The 25,212-nt window shown below is 40.0% G+C and overlaps 1 protein-coding gene across 5 annotated transcripts in view; it reads right to left on the bottom strand.

The window, feature by feature from the left end:
* Positions 1–4,046: 4,046 nt before the first annotated feature.
* Positions 4,047–25,212, bottom strand: part of mllt10 (MLLT10 histone lysine methyltransferase DOT1L cofactor) — a 47,347-nt gene continuing 26,181 nt past the window's right edge. For 4 of the 5 annotated variants that reach the window (XM_065949192.1, XM_065949193.1, XM_065949194.1 and 1 more), the window contains 10 exons: positions 19,375–19,541; positions 15,287–15,404; positions 12,093–12,171; positions 10,810–10,997; positions 9,600–9,749; positions 8,986–9,029; positions 8,489–8,781; positions 8,102–8,122; positions 6,754–6,835; positions 4,047–6,427 (listed from right to left, as the gene is read on the bottom strand). In XM_065949192.1, coding sequence (XP_065805264.1) covers positions 6,143–6,427; positions 6,754–6,835; positions 8,102–8,122; positions 8,489–8,781; positions 8,986–9,029; positions 9,600–9,749; positions 10,810–10,997; positions 12,093–12,171; positions 15,287–15,404; positions 19,375–19,541 — 1,427 coding nt within the window. In that variant the 3' untranslated portion in view covers positions 4,047–6,142. The remainder of the gene's footprint in view (positions 6,428–6,753; positions 6,836–8,101; positions 8,123–8,488; positions 8,782–8,985; positions 9,030–9,599; positions 9,750–10,809; positions 10,998–12,092; positions 12,172–15,286; positions 15,405–19,374; positions 19,542–25,212) is intronic. The other variant, XM_020654139.3, reaches the window with a different exon arrangement.

The raw sequence follows: 25,212 nt of genomic DNA, 5'->3' as shown, positions 1-25,212 counted from the left end.
CACTTTTCCCCGGGTGTGCCTACATTCACCAAACTTACCTTCAGTTCAGAACACCCTTTGTAATTTTTTTTTCAGCAAATACCCAGAATGGATATTCATATTTTTAATGCGTATTACGCATTTTTCTTGTGTTTTAACGAAGTAGACTTAACGCAACCTTTATAGAAAAGGGTTTAATTTATCTAAAAAATAATACATAAATTATAAATGCATTATATGTAATTTATATAAGGAGTAACTCTTATTTAGCTTATTCATTTGCGTTAAGAAATTTTCATTTTTTATTAAATGTGCAATTTTGTTCGGATGGTTGCCAATGCCAGATAGATAGATAGATAGATAGATAGATAGATAGATTTATCTCTCTTTAAGTCTCTTGCACTCTCTCACTCACACACACACACACACACACACACACCCACACACACACACACACACACACACACATTGGTCAAGGAGAAAAAAAAAAGAGTGCCTCAGCCTCAGTTACTGCAGGGAGGTTCAGAGGTTTCTCATTAGGATCTTCTTCCCATGCATGTGCACATTTATCATCCTATAATCCAAATATTTATTCCAACAACATCCATTAGTTCTTCAAAGCATGTGAACCTCCTCCTAATTAGACAGTTTGAGATTTTTGATTTTGTTCTCAGCTGCAATCATCCAATGAGGCTGACGAGTCAAGTTCTAAGATTTGTTTGTTTTATTTTTTTATTGTAAATAATTAGTTGGTTTTTTTTCTAGATGAAAGCTTCCTTTGGTACAGCTGTGTGTGGTTTTCTCTTATCTGTATTTCAGGGTGACGACAGGAGCTGTATTCTGTTGAACAGTGTAAACCTCCAAAGGAAGAGACTGAACAGTTATTGCTTATTTAACATTTCATGTCATTTGTGCCGTTTTTGTGTTAGCTCGTCAATCACTGTATGTGTGTTGCTCTGAGTTTGAATTCATTGAACTGGGAGGGATCTGCATATGAGTGTGTGTGTGTGTGTGTGTGTGTGTGTGTCTTAGGGTGACAGAGGGGTGTCACTGAGCAGAAGAATACGAGCTATCTAAGAATGAAGAGGGATGTGGCTGAATCCTGCTGCTTCTCCTGTCCACTATTATCTTACAGGAGAAGGACCTATGGGGGGCACGCACACTCACTTTTAGGCTAGGAATCTCCTCAGCTGTTCCCCCTACACTCTTCTTGTACCCTTCATCCGCATCCTTCTCTTTGGCATTTAACACCTCAGTTTTCTGGATCTGGTTCCCCTCGGCTCTGGATGGGGCCCAGTGGCTGACTGCATGTTTCTGTACAGGATTAAGCCTCTTTAATGGCCACCACTCTGTGATGATTTACACTGCATTACTGTACACACCTCCTCCTGCTGATGCTTTATTACAGCCAGGCCTCTATCAGCTTTATGGCTCTCTCTTTGAGGCTGAGGCATACTTCAATATTTTAACCAAATTACCAAAGGTGCACATACATGCCAAGAAAAGACTAACGGCCCTCAGTGAATCTTTAATTATAGTTTGGTGTCCGTTTTTTGCTTTGCTGAAGTTTGAGCAGCTTTCAGTTGATCAAGAACAGTGGTTCTCAACTGCTGGGTCAGAACCCAAATGTGGGTCGCAGAGTGTTTTTTTTTTTTTTTTTTTTTCCTAATAGATGAGAAATTCTTGTTAATTGGTTTATTGAACAAAAACGTCTCTTATGTACCAGGGGATTTAAATTAAAAGCTTCATCCTGAAACAGCATTATGTTGATTCAACAATAAGATATTTTATAACGTCAAAGTGTGGCCAAAATGATTCTGTAACCTGAGATTGGACATTAGAATAGGTGATATCATGGGACAATTTAATACACTTAATGTTAACAAAAATAAAAAAAATGATTTGTCCATTGTATTTCTTCAATATTACAGATATAATGAAAACAATCATGTTTTTGTAATATGATAAAATGTAACCAGATAATAAAATGTAATCAGTGAGCATATATTAAAGCTTAAGATATGTAATTTGATTTTCCATTAATGATACTGAATTGTTGATCATTTAATTATTTAATGAATCATTAAACTAGTACTAAAAACTACATTTGACTTCAAAATGTTTTGCCCCAAAATTTTATTTGAAAGTGAAACTAAGAGCAGCTCAATCTTTTTTCTTAATTGTATTTTCATATTTTCAAGTTTTTATTTGAAATTACATTAAATGAGCCACCTGACACCTGTAGTTGTTTTGACCTAATGAATGCAGTGACTTGTGTGTACATAGTACAGTTGCAAAATGTATCGAGTCCGACCTCTTGGATCTGCGTTCTTAAGTTTTCATAGATGCAATCAGGACTAAAGAAATAAAATGCAGAATCAAATCCAGCTTTCCCACGATGACGTCACTTTGCGTCTAGCTTTTCTTGATGCAGATTTGCTCTCCAGCTTTGTTGTCTCTGAGAAGTGCGTGAGAAAACATGCAGGAGAAAATAAATGCTAGAAAGCAGGGACAGGAACTTCTTCAGCACCCATGTTTCTGCAGAGCATACAGATATCTGCCCCACATTTGTCTAATCATCCCAGGCTTAACCCTCCTGCTGGCCTGCTGTCTGCTCTGTGTGTGTGTGTGTGTGTCTGTCTGTCTGCTAACACCAGGGCTTAGCAGTGTTTTGACTTTGTGATCAGGCACCTGGTCGGGCAGCACACAGGGGTCCTCCATCAGCTGGTAAGCCCTCCCACCCCCAGGGAGGCTTCTTGGGGAGTGTGATCGATGATGGACACAGCAGCTCTGCCCTGTGTGTGTGTGTGTGTGTGTGTGTGTGTGGCTGCTATTACAAAGAGTGGAGGAGAGGCAGCTATGATGGTGGGGGCTTATAAAAGAGATGGTCCTGGGTGGTGGTGGGGATTGTATGGTGTTTAAACAGCCTGGATTTGATTGACAGGGCTGATAGTGAGTGGAGGGAATGGGGTGCATGGTGAGGGATATTTGGAAGTAGGAGGGGTTTGTGAGCAAGTGCTTGAGAAAAGAGAAGAGAAAAGGGGGGTTGTGTTGTCGAATGCAGGTTAGAGAGAGAGTGTGTGTGTGTGTGTGTAGGGAGGATGGGGGGCAGGAGGAAAGAGGAAAGTGAGCTTTTAATTACCAGGGCAGAAGCAGATGTAGCAGAATGGTGCCCCCACCTTCAAACACACGGTGAAGCACACTGGTTGTTCCGTGGCAGCTGGAAGTCATCTCCTTCAGTGTGTGCATGTTTGTTAGGACAGGAGGCTTGTTTAAATTTAAAGATGTTCAGCTTCTTTTGGCACTTAATCTATTTTGATACATCCAAGGAAGCTATCTCACATTCAGTATATGTTTGACAAAGTGTCTTTCAGTTCAGCTAACATCAACTCATGTGAAGCTGTAACAGTGGTGACTTGGATCCAGTCCTTCCAGCTAAGGTGTGCTTGTATTTTTCCAGTTCCTCTGTATAATCCGGGCTGCTTAAAGAAAGCCTACAAGGGCTAACCCAAATTGTGCCTTTGTGAGTCCAGCTGGAAGAAAGGAGTTGCAAGCCTTTTGTTTGCACTGAATCCAACCTCCCTATATGATAGAAATAACAAGGATACATTTTTTTTAAAAAACATATTCCCATCTAGAACAGGGTATGACATTCATTTTAAATGAATAAAATCAAGTGTTGTTACCGTTCTAATTCACTTTTACAGGAATAAAGAAGTACACATGTTGAGATGTAGTGTTTTCACTTTGTTTAGAAGTCAAGTTTAGTTTTGGGTTCAAGTTGTTTAAAAAGTCTTAATGTGTCAGAGTATTATACTATTGATTTCTTTAATCAGTATTATGCTTCATTCATTTAAAACTAAATAAATATCTTTAAAAAAAGATTTTGTGATGTATGCTTTTATAAAACAAATGTGTTTTTTTTCCAAGTTAGACAGTGTGAAGGAGTTTACCTTTAAGTTTTAGATGGACACTTTGCTCTCCCCCACACTCGTCTTATGAAATGGATGTGCAAAGGTTTAAAAAAAAAAAAAAAAAAAAAAAAAAAGAAAATCCCCAAATGCTCCTTTTACTTTATCCATAGTGTTTCTTTATTTTGGTGTTCTGAAATACAATGTCAAAATTTCTCCTCCCATTCTTTTCCATTTGTACAAAAATGATCCAACGAATGTGTGCACAGATGAAAACACGGTGCCCCAAGTATAAAATGACTTCTCAGCAAGAAAACGGTGCAAAACTTAAAAAAGAAACACAATGTCCCTGAACATATAAAAATAAATTAATACTTTGTGTGTCCAGTCACTGTCAACCTTTTTTTTTTTTTTTTTTTTTTTCCATCTGGTCCTAAAGATTCACACACACAAACTGAGGCTTCATTGGCTTTCCTTCACAATCACTTATGTACAGCAACGGCCAATGAGAAAGGTCTATGTACACTTAACGAGGTAAAAACAGCCACTGAACACCCCCTCTTTGCCCCCCTCCCTACAAATAGCTATATACAGCCACACCCCCTCCCCAATCAGCCAACTCTCATGTAGCTTCTAAACACAACACAGATTATTGAAAGGGATTACAGCAAGATTTGACTGTATGTGAAAAAAACAAGACAAACAAAACTTTACACAGTAGTACAAAATGATGTTAAATTGCAACACCAGCAGGCTTTTAAAATAGAACATCTTACGCCTGTTACACAAACAAAACTCCCAATAAATAAAAAGCACAATACAAAGTTGGCTTTGTTATCAGAGAACGCAGCAGAAGTAGTTTTCCTGGTTTTATTTAAGAGACATTAAAGAGTCTATTTGTGATCTGTTGCAGCAGCAAAGCAGCAACGCAGCTTAAATACATCAGTAGAGTTGTGAAGAGCTGGGCTGAGTGACTCGGGTAAAGGGAATACTAACCCCAAAAAACCCCTCCTTGGCCTCAGGCACTTGGGTTTTTGACCCTGATTGGCCAGTCCTGACTTTTTTCTTTTTTTTTTTTGTTTGTGTGTGTTTTTGCGGCCGCTGCTGTCGGCCTTTTAGGTCCTGATAGGCTGGTCCTGCTCGAGAGGTAGGTGCAGCGGGGGGCTCAATCAGAAAGATGAACTGTGACAACTTCCATCAGCTGATAACCAACTGCATAATATCTCTTTGTGAGCTTGTGCTGTGTGGATAAATACATCCATCAAAACATTCAACTAGCGGTTTTTCTTCTTTTTTTAAATATCTTCTTAACACTTCACTTCCCTGAGTGAGCCCCCTGTTTCTGGCCCAGAGAAGAGACAGTCAAAAAGCAAGGCTTCTGCGGTGACCGTGTTCAAGTCTTGGCTCACTGACATTAAAGGATCCACACAAGCGGAGTGAAAGAAAGACAGGAAGAGAAGGCGAGAACGTGAGGGATATTTTCACAAGCCTCTCAACCAACGTTTCCCCGAGGGACCGCTACACAGATGTCAAACATAGATCTGCTTCTGTTAAGTCCTGTGGTTGGGTATTGTAGTTTTCTTTTTAATATTTCTTTTTTATATTCATGTATTTCAGCTACTTTTCCTTTTAAGGTCTGTAGTTCTGTGTGTTTGCTAGCTTGTGTGCTGATAGCTGAGGCCCCTGAGAGAGAGTGAGACAGCAGAGAGAGCAGACAGAGAGGGATGTGAGTGTGGAAGATGAGACACATGTTCAAGAGAGGAGACAGTGGAAAGGGAAAGAAGAAACTGAATGATGATTAGAGAAGACTATATTTAAAGTGTTGAAACTAGAACAGCCACACCATGTGCTTATTTACCAACACTAACACTAAGATGCTACCAGTGACATCAAATGAAAGTCATTATGTTAACAGTGAAAACTCTGAACCTGAAGCAGCACTAAATCTAAAAAAAATGGATGGAAATAAATATTTTTTTTTTACTAACACAATGCTGTGTTAAGACTCTAACCTGAAAAAAGTTGTAAAAATAAACCTGGCGAGGTCGAATGCAAGTGAACGCATCACTCGCTAAAATGTGCGATGATGAATGAGCACAGATGACTGAATAGAAAAACAGGTTTCTCTGCTGTCGGTGTTTTCTGTTGTTACTGAACGACAAAGTTGACCAACAGTCCCGATGTCCTCGAAAACTCTGCATATTTAGTTTCAGAAAAATACAAATCAAAAACAACCAAAAGAGCATCTGCCATCATGTCTTCTCCTGCCCCGCGACGCCCACGGCCTTCTCGGTGAGCCGCTGCTTCTGTGCCCCCGGGGCATGCGCGTCGCCGTGTGTGTGCTGCAGAGCCAGGAAGGGGTTGGCGGTGATGGCGCTTTGGCCCTGGCTCTGGGCATTGGGCAGCAGGTTGTTAATGGGCATCTGAGCAGAGGACAGCGGGATGGAGGGAATCTGGCCAGAGGAGGACAGGGACTGCAGCTGTTGGAGGTCCTGCTGCTGCTGCATCAGCTGGTAGAGCAACACCTGCTGCTGCTCCTGGAGGAGGGGGGGGGGAGAGAGAAGGAAATGCAGGAGAAAAAGGTTAGGATAAATTGATAATTGTAGACAATGAAGCAAGGAAAACGAGTTGTATAAGATGGACTACATGAAGGAACAGAAATAAGCAGAACAATTGGCTGCATAATGGTGATTTCAGGCATTTTCTGAAAAGATAGCGCCATGTTTTTGTTTGCATTTAGCTGTGTGTGTGTGTGTGTGTGTGTGTGTGTGTGTGTGTGTGTGTGTGTGTGTGTGTGTGTGTGTGTGTGTGTGTGTGTGTGTGTGTGTGTGTGTGTGTGTGTGTGTGTGTGTGTGTGTCATACCGCTGAAGGCTGTGAGGCGAGCAGCTGCTGGAGCTGGTGATGTTGCAGAAAAAGTCTTTGCTGCTCTGACAGCAGACCGAGCCTGACGGGACAAAACACGACAAACAGTCAGAAAAACAAATAAAAACAGGCCGTCCTCGTGCTCCCATGTAACAGCTAAGACACCTAAACAAGGATCTCCCATCTGCAGCCAAATAAAACATACAACTACATATCGGTGCTTACAAATTGCCACTTCAAGGCAAACATCAGGGTTTCAGCTCTTTTTAAGAGATCAGTTCCCTAGACATTTTCAGTGATAATTTAGCTGGTGTGACATAAACGCATGGTGCACATACACGATATGTTCCTGTCTGTGGAAGTACAAAAGATATACATTCTCTGGCTATAACCTTGAATTCTCACATGCTTAGAAATGGTGACAAATTCATCATAGAATAATGCAAATACACCTGCAGATGAATAGAACTTATTGTATTATTTTAAGTATATTACAGTAATACTTTGGGCATTTAGAACCTCTTATTTTCACTGAATATAAAAACTAGGCAATGTAAAAAATAAAGAGCCAATGAAAGTATCTCGCACCTGACTTACTCGAAATAATAACAGTAACAACAACGACAACAAATGTTCATTTATAAATAACTAAGAATCAGAGATATTAACAGAGGAAAGCAGTCAATATGAAAGACAACATTACATTCAACAAGTCTTCCTTCCCATTCTTCACACTCATTATTTGATTTGATCCTTAACATAATTCAGCCCACTCAGATGACAATGTTGTCTGTTTAGGGAAACTGATATGTACTTAGAGGAGTATAATTGAATAATCTTGATTCAGGAACCCTGAAATATACTTACTCCCTTATTTAAAAGTTGAAGTAGTTTCATTTTGTGGACATGATATTTAGTTAAAAAAGCTTAATCGCAATATATTGTATCACAATTCTCAGCATCTTGCAAAATGTTTAAAATCGCAATCATATCCTGAGTCAAACATCGTGATAATATCGTAATTGTAATCGTAAGTCAAGCATCGTGATAATATTGTCATCGTGACTCAAGTATCGTGACAATATCGTAATCGTGACTCAAGTATCGTGACAATATCGTAATCGTGACTCAAGTATCGTGATAATATCGGAATTGTGAGCCAAGTATCGTGATAATATCGTAATCGTGATAATATCGTATCTTGGGGCCTCTGGTGATTCCCACCCCTACATTTTACATAACCACCCTCAAAATAAGCAGTTCTACATCTTCATGCAATCTCTTGTGACTCCGAGGACACAATGGGAACCGAGCTGAAGGTTTTTGTGAAGCTTCACTCTCGTCTCACCTGCTTTTACTAGTTGTTGAGCTGTTGTTAGAATCCAACACGCAAGCAGAGGAAACAGACAGGAGAGGATGCAATAAAGTACATATTTAAACATCGTAAGAAACACAGATAAGTACGAGGACATGTTTCCTGATGTAGGAATTCTTCGGTTATTTACATTAATACAGTACTTTTGGATGTGGCAAAGCAACAGGGGGTTAATATTCCAAAAAGGTTACTGGAACACATTTGGAGGTCATTAATCTACTGGCAGAAATAAGGTAATATAACAGTGTATGTAATAACCTTGTTGAAAATGACTCTGTTTTTTCTTCTGTAGGTTGGTTGAATAAGCTGAAAATGCTTTTTTTGTTTACTTGTTATGATAAAAGCAGCTGTCTGACATACCTGTTACTAACAGGTATTGTGACACCTGTTGCTGTAGTGTGTGTATGAGGGCTGGCTGTGCCCCCTGGCGCCTGGATCACCCCGTTCAACGCCCCGACCATTCCCATACCCAGCGTACTTCCTGCACCCAGAGCACCCATCAGCCCTGCAACCCCACCAAGGCCAGCCGGGGTCGTTCCCATAGCAGGGACGCCGTTCAGCTGAGGCTGGGGCGGGCTCTGCGAGACGGAGGGAGGGGTGGAGAGAGAGGAGGTGGAGCCGCTGCTGCTGTGGCCGCCGCATGATGTGCTGTCCTGTTAAAGAGAGAGTACCGGTAACTCCATTAATGGCAGCTCTTCCTGATGTTCCATATTTTTGAGCTCATTTGGATAATAACATTTCAACACCAACAAAAGTTGGAAAGAATATAAAATTTAGATATTACTTAAAAATGACGGTACTGCAAAGTCTTCTAAGTGCTGTGCATGAGGTGATACAGGGTTCAGGTTGGTTCTCACCTGAGCTGCAGCAGGTAAAGATGAGTCAGTGGCTCCTTTCACATCTGCAACACAGAATAATCACATCCAGTTTTTCTGTGTTATTGTGTTTACTGATTCACTTATCTTATTTGTCTGATGATTATTTTCTCATACAAACAAGTTCTTTCATGTTGAAAATGAAAAAAAAACAGAAACGATATTTGTAATTACAAGTTCAGGTCAGAATATTATTTTGGTATGTAAGGGTTGAATTCAATCGTTAAAAGGCAACAAGTCTTCATATTCGAGCAGCTGGAACCAGAAGGGTTCTAGATAAGCAGTTTTCTAAACTGTTAGACTCAATGAACTGAATTGTATCTTTGCGATTGACTGATTTGATTATTGGACTCAAGCTCTTCTATCTCTAATTACTGGGCTCTTATAAATAGTGAATATCCATGTGTAGTAAACTGGACATTGAGTAAACATTTGTCTTCATTAACACCCTGCTTTCTTTTAGCACATCTTACATCTGCTACCTATGTGCAATCAAAACAAGAAACAATATCTAATTCAATTAATTTTGAATTTACTTTATTAACTGTACACATTTATTTCACAGAGTGTGTTTGTGTGTCGTGTGTTGTGTGTACCTGAGGAGCCTGTGGATGGGGTGAAAGGCACTGAAAGCTGAGCGCTGAGGAGCTGCAGTCTCTCTTTCTTCATGGTCAGAGTTTTGATCTGCTCCTCCAGCCTCCTGTTCTCCTCCTGCAGCTGGTGGAGCGACTTCAACATACCCACCACTGAAAGACACCAAGAGGAAGAAAATGAATTCATTTAAAAAAATAAATAAATAAAAAAAACTGATCACTACTTTTAAATGAAGTAAGGTGGCATCATTTACAGCTCCATGAATAAAAAAGTTTTAAATGTACTTTATACTACACATTTTGAGTGAGATAAAAATGTAAAAGAATCAGCCTGCTGTTGTAACAGAGTCGTCTTTTCACTACAGAGAACACTGATGCTCTGACTTTTAACAAAGGCCACTTCTTCCTTCAGGCAGAGCCATGACGTTCACTGACTGATCAGACAGATATACAGCACAGGGAGGTTAGAGGTCAAGATCAGCTACAGAACAGTGACCCTGAGGTCTGTGCAGACTCAGCGTAGAGCTCAAGGACATCTCAGAAAGGAAGTGGAGGATGATTTGTTGACACAAAAACGTAATCCTTACTCATCCTGAATGAAGAATGATCTTTCTAACAACTGGGACGCCTTCTCCTTTATCATTTTTACTTTACAGATCTCAGAAGGTGTCGTCAGATAGGCAGGTAACCAGCAGAGATCAACAGATGTTACAATGCCAGATAAAGTGAGAAAGTGACTGAAGAAGTGAGTGGGAGGGTGTTGGGAAAGAATGTGCAAAACAGGTAAAGGCTGTAAAGTAATGATGAGGTGTAGAGCACATATGGCTGGATAATCTTAAATCTGACACGAAGGTGTCCAAGCACTGAAAACTGGCACTAAATGTACAGTCCTGATAGATTTATTAAAATGTCATCTTATTATGTAATATAATTGTTCTGATTCTTTAAAAAAAAAAAAAAAAAAAAAAAAACTTTCTGTAATTTCTGACTTAATTTTTAGGTAACAATAATGCAAGACAGCTTTCATTTTGAAAAAAATATATGCATTAAACATAAAATGTAAAGTCAGGTATTGTGTTGTTGACACCAGGAAATAAAAGAATCTCAAACAACATCTGTATTTGTGTATGTGTGCATTGTCATGCATCTTAAGGTATTTGTGTGTGTGTGTGTGTGTGTGTGTGTGTTTGTGTGTGTGTTTGTGTCCTCTCACCGTCTCCTTGCGCTCCCTGCTGCAGCAGGAAGTTCTGCCCTTCGTTCCACTGCCTCTCCAGGAGCTGCTCTATGCTGGTGGCCACCGGGGGCAGCGCCTCTCCTCCGCCTCCCCCCGCCCCTAGCAACCCTGGCCCCGGCAACGACCCCGAGGAGTCATAGCGGATCTGCAGGCCACCAATGGGAGAGCTGAATGACGGGAGAGCGAAAGAGAGAGCGTGGATAGAAAGGGAGAGATAGAGAGGTCAATGGGGGAGATTAACGACCCAACATAAACGTCAGACAAACATAGACACTGCTGGCTATAAAACTACATCAATTTGTTGTTACAGTGGCCTCTAATGAAAAGGGGCCAGGCTTTTGGTGTGTGTGAGAGAGAGTGAGCGAGAAGGAGGCAGAGAGGGAGAGAGAGGACATGCAATAGAGAGAGACAGAAAGAGGGAAGTGGACTGTCTTGATGCGATAAATCTTGATGTGTGTGTGAGTAGAGACAATCTGTTGAGTGTGAAAGAGGGGAAATAAGGGACAGCAGGAGGGGTAGAAAGGACAGAAAGAGAGGTGCGTAATGTGGGGGGGGGGAAACTGAAATACGGAGAATAAAAGCAAGACATTCCTGCTCTATAATCCCACTGCAAACATCACGCGAAAGAGCAACTAACTATATTTACACACAGATATCCAATAAAACAAGAAGCAGGTTACAAAGAAGACAGTGAAAGTCTCTCTGGTCTGTCACAATAATTTGAAATCAAATGCTGCCCTTTCCCACACAAATGATGTCCCCTTAAAGCAACGCATGAAATAATACATAACCAGTGTAACGGTGGAATAACAAAAAAATAATTCAAACTTCAACAAACCTCCTCAAGTGAAGTTATCCATCCCACCAAGAAATAGAATTAAAGAAAAACATGGGTTTGTATTCCCAATGTTCCCATCCGGACAGATCAATGAAAATATTCCCAAATGATAAAGATGCAGGGAATCAGACGGTCCTTCCATGTGTGATTTAACCGAGAGGAAAAAAAAAATCTAACTGGAGTTGAAGGATGGTTACCACCTTCAAAAACACAAGTTATCGTTGGCTGAGAGAGCGAGAATTGCCTGTAGGGGTGAGAGCGAAAGTGTGTGTGTGTGAGGAGTGAGAGGAAGAGAGAGGAGACGAGGGGCCAGCGGAGGGAAAAGCAAGGGGGGTGGATGAAGGAGGGAGGGGGGTGAGGAATGTAAATGGGAAGGGATTGGTGAGGAGGGGGCATGTGTGTATGTGTGTGTGTGTGTACTCACCGCGGGGTGGTCTTTGGAGAAGCTCTTATGGAGAAGCCTTGAGCTCCGACGCCGCTGCTGCCGTCACCCACCTCCTGATCTGCACACACAAACACACACACAGAAAAATTAATTGTAAATCTCAAGGCTAACCCTGCAACGACCCAACTTCAGTCCAAAACACTTTAAACTTGAATACCCTGAGCATTCACACTCGCATTTTCAGAAAAATCACTAACCAAATAAACAAAAACTTTGAGGTAGTAAGGATTATGAGTTTGACTTTAAAAAAAAAGTGATATTTTAAGCTTTCTATTTGACCTTTCAGAATCTAGCAGGATTGATAATTGTATGTATTCTGCTCACTGTAATAGACATACTAAATATTATTGATTACACATCTACGGTGTCCTGTAAAAAAATGTGTGCATATGAATGTTTTCACTGAGAGACAACAGCTTTGTACTGATCGGCTGCACTGACATTTAAGCACAGATAGGATCTTAAGCAACAATCAAAGTGAGATAATGTCAGCTCATTATTGTGCTTGAAAACATTTGATAAGCTTCATGACTTTTATTGAGAACTTGTATGTACTCAATGTAGTTAAATAACACTGTTCAAAAGCAGTCTGAGAGGGAGTGAGAAATGATGTTTTTAATAGTGTCTGTGATTATTTTTTTTACAACAAAATAAATATATCTTTAATTCCTAAAATGATTAAAACACTGAGTGTAAAGTCAGGGTTATAAAACACTTGATGTGTTAACCTTCAAGCCACATAAGTTTCACTCTTGATGTAATAGAATAAAAGAAAAGGTGTCATTTTGGATTACACCTTCATAGCATGGATTTATTTTATACCTTAGATTTGCAAACTACCAAACTTTGTCTGTATCTCTCTCATCCACGAGCCTTCATTCAATCGGCATCTGTCTGTCCGTCACTCTCTCTCTCTCTCTCTCTCTCTACTTTCTGTGAGTCTCTACGTCCTCCCTTCTGGGCCCCTGGCCAGACGCTTCTTTTCATTTTCCTCAGTAAGAGTAATGAATCACACATGCAAACGCACACTTTAGCATTTACACACTCTCACAAACTCCCCTCTACTTAAGACAGTCAATCCCAGCTTTTACCCCCGCCGGGTCACCACTCCAGCCCGTCGCTCGCCTCCTTTTTCTCTCGTAACCCTTTCCCTCCTGGCACCTCCCTCCAGACCCTCCAAAGCAAAGACAAACTGCTGCCAAAGTAAACAGGCTACATGCATACAAACACGCGCACACCTTGCACATTTGTGCTCACATGACCCTTACTAGTTGACAAATACAACGTCATGCCTGTTCAGCAGCACACACACACACACACACACACACACACGCTGGACACGACTGTGTGCAGGAAATATTACAGAGAAATGTTGAAGCAGGGAAATACTATCAAGTTAGCATTAATCAATAGAACGAAAATAAATAGCAACTATTTTTATAAAAAAATATTTTAAACAAATAATCTCACACTATCTCTTGAACACGATGGTTTGTTGCTTTGAAACTGTATCGCTCACTTTTTGTAGTTTTTGTCCAACATCTGAAAATAATTATTACATTTCACTATTTATTTTACATCTTTTTACAAGACGTTCAGTGGACTATGATGATGAGGTGGATGCTGACTGTATTCAAGAAATAAATATAAAATAATGACATGAAACAGAAAAAAATAAATCCACACATCTCATCACTGGAAGATACAAATCTGGGATATTTTTGCTTAAAGAGAAAAACAGCTTCAAAGTATTTTACCACCACATAATGAATTAAAAAGTCCTCGTTACCCTAATACGATAAATAAGAGAAATGACTTGATGCAAACATGTAATGCTCTCTCACTCCGCATGAACCCGTTTTACCTTCTGATGGAGGCCTGGGCATATTGGCCAAACTCTCACACCAGTTTGATTCAATCAGATGAAGCTTAAGATAGCCATCAGATACCCCAAGGTTAACTGGTGCCAATTCATTAAAAAAAAAAATTTGGAATAATTTTGCATTTAGAAGAAACATGTGATAAACACAGGTGAGGTGTCAAAAATGCAGAAGAGCAGATAGAGGGGCCCTGCTTTAGCTCGGTTTGTAGAGCAGGCTCCCAACATAAAGAGCCAACAGTCCTCCTCTCAGGTACTATCAATGTAAGAATTAAATATCAAACTGTGAGTTAAACCTCATATGCACTCTTTCATTTGTATTTATCACACCTACTAAATCTTAAATCAACTAAATGAATTTATCAAAATATTTGTATGAAAAGAATAATTCTGTGAGAGTGAAAGAAGCTGCTGATACGGTGTAAAAACACGTTTTCAATTCCAACAAGCAAATTTTGTCACACACACACACACACACACACACACACACACACACACACACACACACACACACACACACACACACACACACACACACACACACACACACACACACACACACACACACACACACACACACACACACACACACACACACACACACACACACACACACACACACACACACACACACACACACACACACACACACACACACACACACACACACACACACACACACACACGGCCCTGTGGCCTCCCGTCATTCAGCCTGATTAGTGAGTTGACCTGCGGGTCAGGGTGGATCTGGCTCTGATGACTGCTGACCGGCAGCAGGAAGAACCCACCTTCCTCCTCCTCACTGCAAACTGCTCTCCCTTCTTCTCTGTTCGACCAGATGTCTTGTATCAGGAAGCGGCTACTCTGATTACTAAAGACATGTCTTACTCCTTCATCAGCTCTTCTGCAATGCACATGCTGTAGGAGGTCTTGAACGCAGCTCAAAGCCTTTTCCTGTTCTCTGTCACTCTTTAAAAAAAAAAAAAAAAAAAAAAAAGGCTCCACTCCCTCTTACACCGGCCACTTCTATGTTTAACATGTTCATTATGCGATTTCTTAATGTGCTGTGTTTTGTGCGTGTGTGTGTTTCTGTGGGGCGATGATAGCGGCTTGTAACTGGAGCTGAGTGGGAGGGGCTTGACAATATCACAAATGCTGACCCTTGACCTCTCTGTGGGACCAAGGGGGCGTGAGCTGTCCATTATCTCCTTCTCTCTTTCTCTAACAAACTCACACACGCGGCCATACTTTTGTCTAACACACTCACGTCTCAACATTGGGTATGTTGTCGTACCTGCTGGCGAGGCCTCGGACTGGGCGATGAGAGCTGCCATGGCAGAGTTTGGGTTGAGCCGGTTTCCAAACATGTGGGAGGGGGCAAGGTTGAAGACTGAGCCCGGCAGACCGCTCACCTGAAGAGAAGAAGAGTTTTAGTGTCAAATTCACTTCATAGATTAGTAAATCAGAGATTGATACTTTTGTTGGGATTTTTTTTTTTTTTTTTTGCCTTAATTGGTTCACAAGTATTCTAGAAACAGGAAAGCAGCTTGTTTGGAGAAAGGCAGTACGACACTCCAACAACAGTTTAGAAAACATCAAATGACAGAACAATAACATGATTTTTACCTGTGCATGTACCAGAGCAAACGAAAATAATAATGACAAATCAAATTGATATGAACATTTTTAGAGCGATATTTTAATTAGTTACAAGAATTATTTCAACAATTTATCCACATTTTAGATTGTAAATTCAATTTGTTTCTTAATTTATCGAAAAATAATCAGTCGACAAAATCATTGTGAAAAACTGAAATGCCAACTTTCCAAACCAACATTACAAAACACATTTTCTGAATTTATGATGCTAAAAACAAAGTCAAGACAGATATTTATTTAAAAAAAGGAGGGACTGTCTTTTTATATCTTTTATTTTTGTAGCTGCGTTGATTCGCATGCTCTGTTCATATCAGATAAACACACAAAGTGATTTTGAGCAGAACTTTGTTTAAGTCAGAACTTGTTTGAAAATCACAATCTCTCTTTAGTATTTTTTTACACTTTTACGGAAGTCAGACTGGCATCTTATTACACATGTAATCATTTTAAAGGAAGAGAATCAATCAGATATGAAACTCTAAATAATCAGGTCTCTGCTTTTTCATATATTTCTTGTCAGTGTAGAGGGAAAAACATGTACGAATATGGACTAAACAACACTGTGATTTTACATCCCCAAAAACGAGGATTTATTTTGGATCCTCAGGCGTACACAAGGGGCTCAAACTGCCTCGACGCCCGACAGTACGCTGACATGCTGACAAAGTGTTTCTGATGCAAAGAGTTTAATCCAATTACAACATTTCCCAAATAAGGACCACGGAGTGGAGGGTGGGGTTAGAGGGAGGAGAGCGAGGGTGGAGCCTCAGATCAGGTCTATCGCAAAGAACAAAATGGCTGACTGTTTAGGTAGCTAAAAAGTTTTTTTTTTTTTTTTTTTTTTTTTAAAGACACGAGGAAAGCATGTGACATCCACACAACGTATTCAAGTCACAGGAAGCAGCTCTGCTCCAAATGTGTAGTAAGAGCAGAAGTTTCAGGAGCGTTGTCTTTTCTGGTGAAGGTTTAAATCCAGATATACATTTTAAATAAATTTTACTTCGCTTGAAAAATAATTTTTTTAACTTTAGAACTGAAAAGATCAATTATGAGAAGCACCTAAGTAAATGGGCAAAAGCTGAAAAATAGTTCTGAAAAATAAAAATCAAGAACACCAAAAATGTTGAAAAGTTGCAGCCTTGTGAAGTCATCCTTATCAAATTCGTAACATTTAGTGTTGGAAATAAAACTAGAAAATAAACTCGAGAGGTTTAGTAAAATAATTAAATCTAGTAAACATCTTGGAAATTCTCACCCCTGTTTAATGTTACGTTTGTGTACCATCTGTCTGCACTCTCTCTCTCTTACTTAAACGACTTCAGATCTCTTTCTAGACCACCCCCTCTTTCTTCCTCCTCCTCGTTCTCCCCTCAGTGCCATAATCCGGCCCCCTTTTCCCATCAACATTCATTTTTCATTTTCATTCATTTTTCATTCAAAGTCTCTCTCGTGCTCCCTTTTCTCTATCCCGGGCTGATAGCCAATAACAGTAGGCCGAGAGTCTCTTAGCGGATTCAAAGTAGTAAATGGTCTCTGTCACACACACACACACACACACACACACACACACACACTGAGGGATGCCTGTTGTTGGCGTCCTTTCTTGAGTTGCATAATTTCTGCAGGCTCGATTCTGACTGAGTGTGTTTCCTTGATTCTGTGTGTGTGTGTGTGTGTGTGTGTGTGTGTGTGTGTGTGTGTGTGTGTGTGTGTGTGTGTGTGTGTGTGTGTGTGTGTGTGTATTTAAGATGCCCAAAGCCCTGATTCACACTTTACAAACCAACACACATGGTTTTAACAATCTGGAGCGGCAGGAAATAAAACAAAAAACCAAACCTTCCTTCTCTATTAAAGTCTTCCTCACGCTGACTTTCTGCTGCCCTCTTTCTGTCCCTTTCTCCTCCTCACACACACAAACACGTACACACACAGCTACAGCTTAAACTCATCTATACATGCCGCAAACAGGCGTGATATCCCATGCTTCCCTGGGCCTCCCTTCTTCTATAATATGTGCCAAACAGAGAAGAGCGGGCAAGATGAAGGCCAGGCCAGCAAATTCACCCCCTCCATACACACATCGACACATCACACACACACACACACACACATTGGCCTGATCCCCCCCCCCCCCCCTTCTTCTATCCCTCCATCCCTACTGTGGTGCTTGTCAGATGTCATTACATCACAGGACAACGGAGGGAGAAAAAGAGAAATGGATGGGGACAGAGAGGAGGAAGGTCGAGGGTGAGAGAAAGTGTGTGTGAGAAAAAGAGAGAGAGAGAGGTGGTAAGTGGACACAGGAGGACAAAAAATGGAGCTGGGTGGACAGAGACAGAGCGTGGTCTTTAGAGGGGGTTTAAAAGAATGGACACTGGGGTCAGTGATTGAAGATGAGTTTTTTTTTCCTTCTTCTTTTTGTGAAATGAGGCGCAGTGATCAGTGGACGAGTTGGACTGACCGAAATAGAGTCAATGTCTTCACTTTTGAATATCAGTGAATGTAAGCCAACAGGATTCACCAAAAACTGTAACTCTGAAGAAAAACATAAAATAATGTAATACTATTACTAACCCCCATCATTGGTCTGGATTAACTAGCTGAACTGCTGCTTTAACATCTGATTATTAAATAGTATTAGACACAAAACCAAACAAAGTTAAAATAAACTAATTGTCCGTAAAAAAAATACCCCAAACATTTCAAATGAATCCATCAAAAGGAGAGGTTTCTCTAATACAGACACCAAGGTTACAGTCATGAACTTAATGAAGAGAGAAAGAGTGTTTCCCCACGATGTCCAGAAGTCTTTTTTGTAATCAGACTGAGTGTGTATTACCATCAAATGTTGCATTGTGGGTTTTATTTTAGAAAATAATTATACTGGACACTACATTTTCCTACTTTAATTTAAATGATGGGTTTCCATTTTTCCCTGTGTGTTATTCTCCTGATGGAAATGCAGCACATTTCTGAACATTTACCGTTATAGAGATGCACTAACTTTAAATCAGACACAAATACAGACCATAATAACTAAGGGCAAATCAATTTGGCATGAGAATCACAGGTGTTACCATCTCTTGTTTAATTAGAAAAACAATATAAATTAAACTATCATGATAGTAATATTTGTTCCTAGTAAAGCATGAAAGCCCTCCACAGGTGAACCTTAAGCAGCGCTCACACTGCAGCAGGAAGTCACCTGAATCAGATGTTCTTTTGCTCCTGCGCGACTCAGATTTTTTTTTATAACCATGGGAACAGCACAAGTCTCATGGAATCGGATTTTTTCAAATCAGATCTGAGACACTTTTTAATACATGGATTCCCCCAGGAGTTGGATGCAGGCCACGTTTTAAAAGCAATGTGAACAGCCAAAACAAAAAAAAAATCTGATCCGAGCGAAAGATCTGAATTGAGCGTTAAGGCTCGCAGTGTGAACACAGCCCTTGAGTAACTTGCTGAGAAAACAGAATCAACACAAGGTCATGACACACACATTTCACACATAATTAACATGCAGTGGATTAATAATAGTGCTGAGAGATTTGGTGCGGAAGACGCCTAATTAATGTGCTTTGGTTTATTTGTGTTCCCACAGGTTATCTGCACTTAAGCTCAAAGACGCCAGAGATGTGTGTGAATTGACAGATGAAGTGTTTGTGTGTGTGTGTGTGTGTGTGTGTGTGTGTGTGTGTGTGCGCGTGTGTTTAGTCTCACATGTGGGGAGGCTGTGCTGGTTAGCGGCGCGGTGGCAGTGAACGGAGAGGGAGGGGCCAGCGAAGGTGTGGGTTGCTGTTGCTGTGACAACTCAGAAGTGGCTCCACCCACAGCGACAGCTCCCGTCCCTGACGACGACGCATCCGCCGCACAAGAGAAAACACCACCTGTGGAAAAATCAGAGGGAACAGTAAATATTTCATTGTCATTTTTAAAAATACCTTGAATGAACAGTTTCTGACAGTTGATATCAAAGACACATGATTATAACGGAGGAAAATTAAAGGAGTAAATTAAAAAAGTGAATGACGGTTGATGTAGCTGTTTCAGGGTCCTGGTATTGTGCAAAGAAGGTTCACTGTTACAGCGTCATACAACACTAATAATTAAGAATTCATGTTAAAGTAGCATCTGTGAAACACTGGTTGCTGCAAAACATACCTTTATAAACCTTATTGTTCACTAAATGCATTTTGTAATACTGAAAAAGCTGTGGATGTTCCTTCACGTAATATCCCCGTCACTTCCTGTACAAGTTGAACTCATCCATTTAAAACGACCAATGACGACTTTTCAATTAAACACATTTCACCTGCAGCCGTATTTACCATTTTCCTTGTGTCTTTTGTGTCTTAGATGAAAGTAATATAATATATAATTCTAAAAAACAGAAGTCCATGCAGACAAAATGCCATTGTTGGATCATTAACAGGGAACATGAACAAAAGTTGCAACATTTTTGGCTTAATACACTGAGTGAATTATTATTAATTAGACAACAACTGTAATACATTATTAAGATCATAGAAGTGCCTGAGTATGTCATCAAGTCGTTCATTCATTTCACATGAGTTAAAAAGTTGATATAAACTTGTGACGTGTGTACGCACTGAAAAGCTGACACTAAGTGTAGAAGTCTAATCATTCACATTATAGTGATGATTATAGATAATGATATCTTATCATTTAGATAAAACACGTTATTTTATAGCGAAAAATACATTGGTTGTAACTAACCCACTTAAATATATTGCTCCGTTTTCACACACCCACACGCATGCTCCATTCACTTATCTCTTAGCTCTCTCTCTCCCTCCCTTCCCTCACCCCTGTGCTCGCCCACTAACCACGGATAAGCCCTGCCCCTGCCCCCCTTTGACCCCAGCAGAGGAGGAGGAGGGGTGGAGGGCCCCTCAGCCCCACAAAAGCCTGAATGGCTCAGGGCAGCAACACATTCACAAGGGGAACAAGAGATCTTTGTGAAAGGAGGGGAGGGGTGGAGGGAGAGCGAGGGAGAGCACGAGAGAGAGACATAGGAACACTACATGGCCCTACATACTATTTATAACGCTTTGTAATATGCACCAGAAAAATTGATACCCAAAGCAGGGCTGCAGTGACTCAGGGGGCACAAGCTGCTGCGAGATTTTTAGCAGCTGGATTAGAGGCCAAACCAACAGTTTATCAGAGTTTAGCTGGAAACGAGTCGCACACAAAGGGATGGTGCAGAAACAGTACCAGTAACAGCAGATACAACAATGAGCTTCATTTTATGAAAGGTTTCATTTGTTATATATGAACGGAGAGATTATTTAAATAGATCAAGAGCAATGCATGGCTTGAAAAAAAATAAAAATAAATACAATTTTGTTTTTTATTAATTTAAAAAATTAATGAATCAATTCCCATCGAGTTTCCAGAATTTGATTTTGCCCTGCAGATATTTTTTAAGCATGCAGGAAATATAAGAGGGAGTTAAAATGTGAACGCTTTTCATAAACAGTTTCATTTTTAAGTTGTATTTCATAAATGTGGGGTTTTTTTTCTGTCTTCTGACTTTTTAAAAATAAATATTGTCATTTATAGTTGAAATCTTTCTTTCTCCAAGTATAGTTATTTTCAGGTTTGTGCTGAAAATTGGCTGACATGCTCAACAAAAGAATCTGCTATTCTTCAAAGAAATTCAAAAACTTGACGAACAGATGTCGGCATACAAACAATCTTTCTAATTCAGGTGGGAAAAATATTACAAAGAATAGATTCAAACTAATAGAAACCATCCTTTAAATTTTTTTTTAAATTGTGTCTGGATAGAAAGAGAAGAGACAGAGCAATGCAATCACTCTCACACACACACACACACACACACACACACACACACACACACACACACACACACACACACACACACACACACACACACACACACACACACACACACACACACACACACACACACACACACACACACACACACACACACACACACACACACACACACACACACACACACACACACACACACACACACACACACACACACACACACACACACACACACACACACACACACACACACACACACACACACACACACACACACACACACACACACACACACACACACAAAACTTCTACCCTGTCCATGTGATCAATAACTTTAAGCCCCTGAAGCACAACTGCCTCCACTGCTCGACCTTCCTGCTCCTTTTCCCTTCCTGCCCAGAACGTCTGCTCAGTAAGCCTCAAAAATATCCACCTTGATTAGTTCAAGCTGGAATTATCTCCATAGGAAATCCACGGTGTCTATTTAGAGAGGGTTAAAACAATGTGAAAACAAAGTGGATGACATCATACATGACCATTATTACCTAGTTAATCAGAGTTTTGACTCAAAGCTATCTAAGAAGCCGAATGCTGGAGCCCTCTGCTTGTTTTCTTTTTTCCTGCTGCAGACGGTTTAATCATGTTTTTAAAACAGAAGATGGAGACAAACAGTGCATACCATCGCAGCAAACAAAAGACATCTATCGTTCTACCATCAAACACAAACAGAAATGTATTCAAACAAAAAAAATATGTGTAGAGGGAGAAAACCACATTAGGAGACAGTCAATGTAAATGATTGTATGTGGCTGAGCTTGTCCATGTGTGTGTGTGTGTGTGTGTGTGTGTGTGTGTGTGTGTGTGTGTGTGTGTGTGTGTGTGTGTGTGTGTGTGTGTGTGTGTGTGTGTGTGTGTGTGCATGCATTTCTCCCAAACTCTATGTAAGATTTTTACAGGCTGATAAAGCAACATCACTACCAATTTGAAAAGACAAACAAATTCAAGCGTCTCTGTTATTCTGAGTCGTTAGAGGGTTTAAAAAAAAATAAACTAGATTCAGGCTACAAACTCAGCAGTGACCAGCGTCGTGTTAGTCAGACTCCAAATATTCACTTTCCTGAAGCATTTCTTTGGCACGGTGTGATGCTAAAGAACACACACTTATTTTCTTTTGTACATGAAAGAGCTGTCAATATGAAATTGTTTGCGACCAATTCAGATTTTTTTTTGTTTTGAGGTTTTCTTCTGAATGTGTGTGTGTGCGTGTGTGTGCGTGCCTGTGCGTGCCTGTGAGAGTGTGTGTGTGGATATGCACGTGTGTTGTTTTTCTCTTTAGCTACAAGTGTTTAATAATCTGTCTATTTGTGTTCCATTGTTAACACTTTTTGTAAATATAGTGATTCAAACTAAATTGCGGAACACAAAAAATGTAAAGCTAAATTTAAAATAGAAAACAAAAGTGAGATTGTGAACAAAGCATTTTTTTTTAAGTATCAATAAATCTCCAATTAACCTTTTTAAATGCAGGAAATGTTTTATTCTGGACAGATGAAAATATGTGTTTCCACCTAATAACTTCTAATACAGTAAGGATGAATTATATATATGATATATCAGATATATTTGATGACTAACCGAGTAGCTTAATTTAAATTCAAATGAAATGCATTTCACTGAATATCTCTCTGGTTTTCACAACTTCACATCACATTTTATTTTTGCAGTGAGTGCAAGAGGCTGATAATTATGATTTAACTTTAAAAAGGAAAAAGTCTCAGCCCAGGGTATTACAAATATAAATAAAATATTGGCAATGAAAGCAGGAATAAGCACAAATAAGCATCTAATGGGCTTCTTTTTGTTTTTACACACACACACACACACACACTGACTGAACTGAATACATTCACGACCACCAGGCATCTTTCCTCCCCCACACATGAAAAGCACTGCACTCTACCAGCTTGTCCGTCCCATCAGTGACCCCCCTGCCGTCAAACATTAACCTAACCAAAATCTAACCCCCTGCCTCCATCTCCCCAACCTCACACACATATCTATCAGGCTAACTATCTATCTATCAGCGCAGTGGAGTCAGCAGACAGGATGGAGGGAGGGGGGGTAAACGTCAAGATCCTCCCCATTACTGCCCTGCATTAACCCTTGGCTAAATATTTACAGTAGTAAGGAGAACACACGCTCACCAGACAGACACATACATTTAACACACAGCCATTCATAACCACCACTGTTTTGTTTTCCCTATCTGCTTTCACCAGCTGCGGTCAGAAATGCCGCCACTGCTGCAGGGAAAAGCACCAAAAAACTGAGATGGACGTGGAATCACAAACAAAATTATACTCAACCACCACGGCTGCAAAAAATTATATTCAGAGCGTTTACAACACCAGACCTCAGGTCTGAATTATTGTCTAATGCTTAAAGCTGTAAAACTATAAAATATCCAATAAAGACTTTGAGAAGGTTTGAAAGCATGAAGAGCATCATATGTATCTATGGTAAGACAATATTTGGGTCTATAATGAATTGTTGTAAATTCACACTTCAGCCTTTAAATACAGGGTAATATTTCAAAAACTAAATCTGGGTTGAAGCCACATTGCCATGAAATAACTTTATCTATGCACCTGAAGGCAAATGCAAGCACACAAAAACAACATCAGTCTTCTATTGTTTCAAGTGATTTAAGTTTATACCTATACAATAGTTTTTAAATGAAGCTTAAGTAAGTCAGTAAAACCATAGCAGGCATTTAATATTAGATTTGAATTAGTCTGTTGTTACACACTCACTCATCAACCACAATAACCTCATACTTTATAAACAACACTACAGTCAACTATAATGTATTTAATAGATGCTCTGATGGTTTCAATGTTAATATGTCATATTTTAACAATCACTGATTTGAAGATTTCACAAAAAAGACATTTTACAGATGTTATAAATAATTATTAAAAGAGAAGTTTGAATTGTGCAGTCTTATTTTAGAATTCAAAAAGAGTCACAAATACGAAAGGCCCAGTAAAATACAAAGAGACATGAGGTCTCTAATTCAAGAAACGTCGCGAAAACTATTGAAACAGGAACAAATCAGAATCAGATCTGCTGATCCTAATGATTAGTATGGATATTGGTTTAATTAGAAAAATGAACTTCTTAATTTTCTTCAGGAATTGGAACAGTGCAAACATACATGCACACGCAGCTTCATAAAACATCAACAGGTGAGACGAGGAAGCAACAGACTGCAGGTAAGAGAGAGCAGCTGAGCGGCAGGAAAGAGAAACAAAAGGGTGGTAATTCTGCGAGAAAGGGGAGATGTGGGCTCTGTAGGGGCTGTACTGAGCCATTTCCATCAGCAGAGGGGAACTCCAAAGCATAAAGACAGTTGCCAAGCAACTGAACACGATGGAGAAAAAAAAAAAACATACAGGCCGCTTCCACGTGTGAGCAAATAACACATGGACCCCGCACTCTGACACACATACACAGGTACACACATGCAAGCACACAGGGAGCCAATTACAAAGGTGTGTCAAATCCTTGCCATTTGCGATTGGTAATGTAAATACTTTGCTGCACAGAGGCGATCCTCAAACATGTGGTGAAGGCTGGGCAGCTCCACAAGTCAGGAGCTCAACATGAGGAACAAAACAACTGCTGCAACAAAGCCACACACAATCCACTCCCCTTTTATTCTTTTTCATC

The sequence above is a fragment of the Labrus bergylta genome, chromosome 20 (genome assembly GCF_963930695.1).
Source record: "Labrus bergylta chromosome 20, fLabBer1.1, whole genome shotgun sequence".
Taxonomy (NCBI): domain Eukaryota; kingdom Metazoa; phylum Chordata; class Actinopteri; order Labriformes; family Labridae; genus Labrus; species Labrus bergylta.
This window is presented reverse-complemented; position numbering and strand designations above follow the sequence as displayed.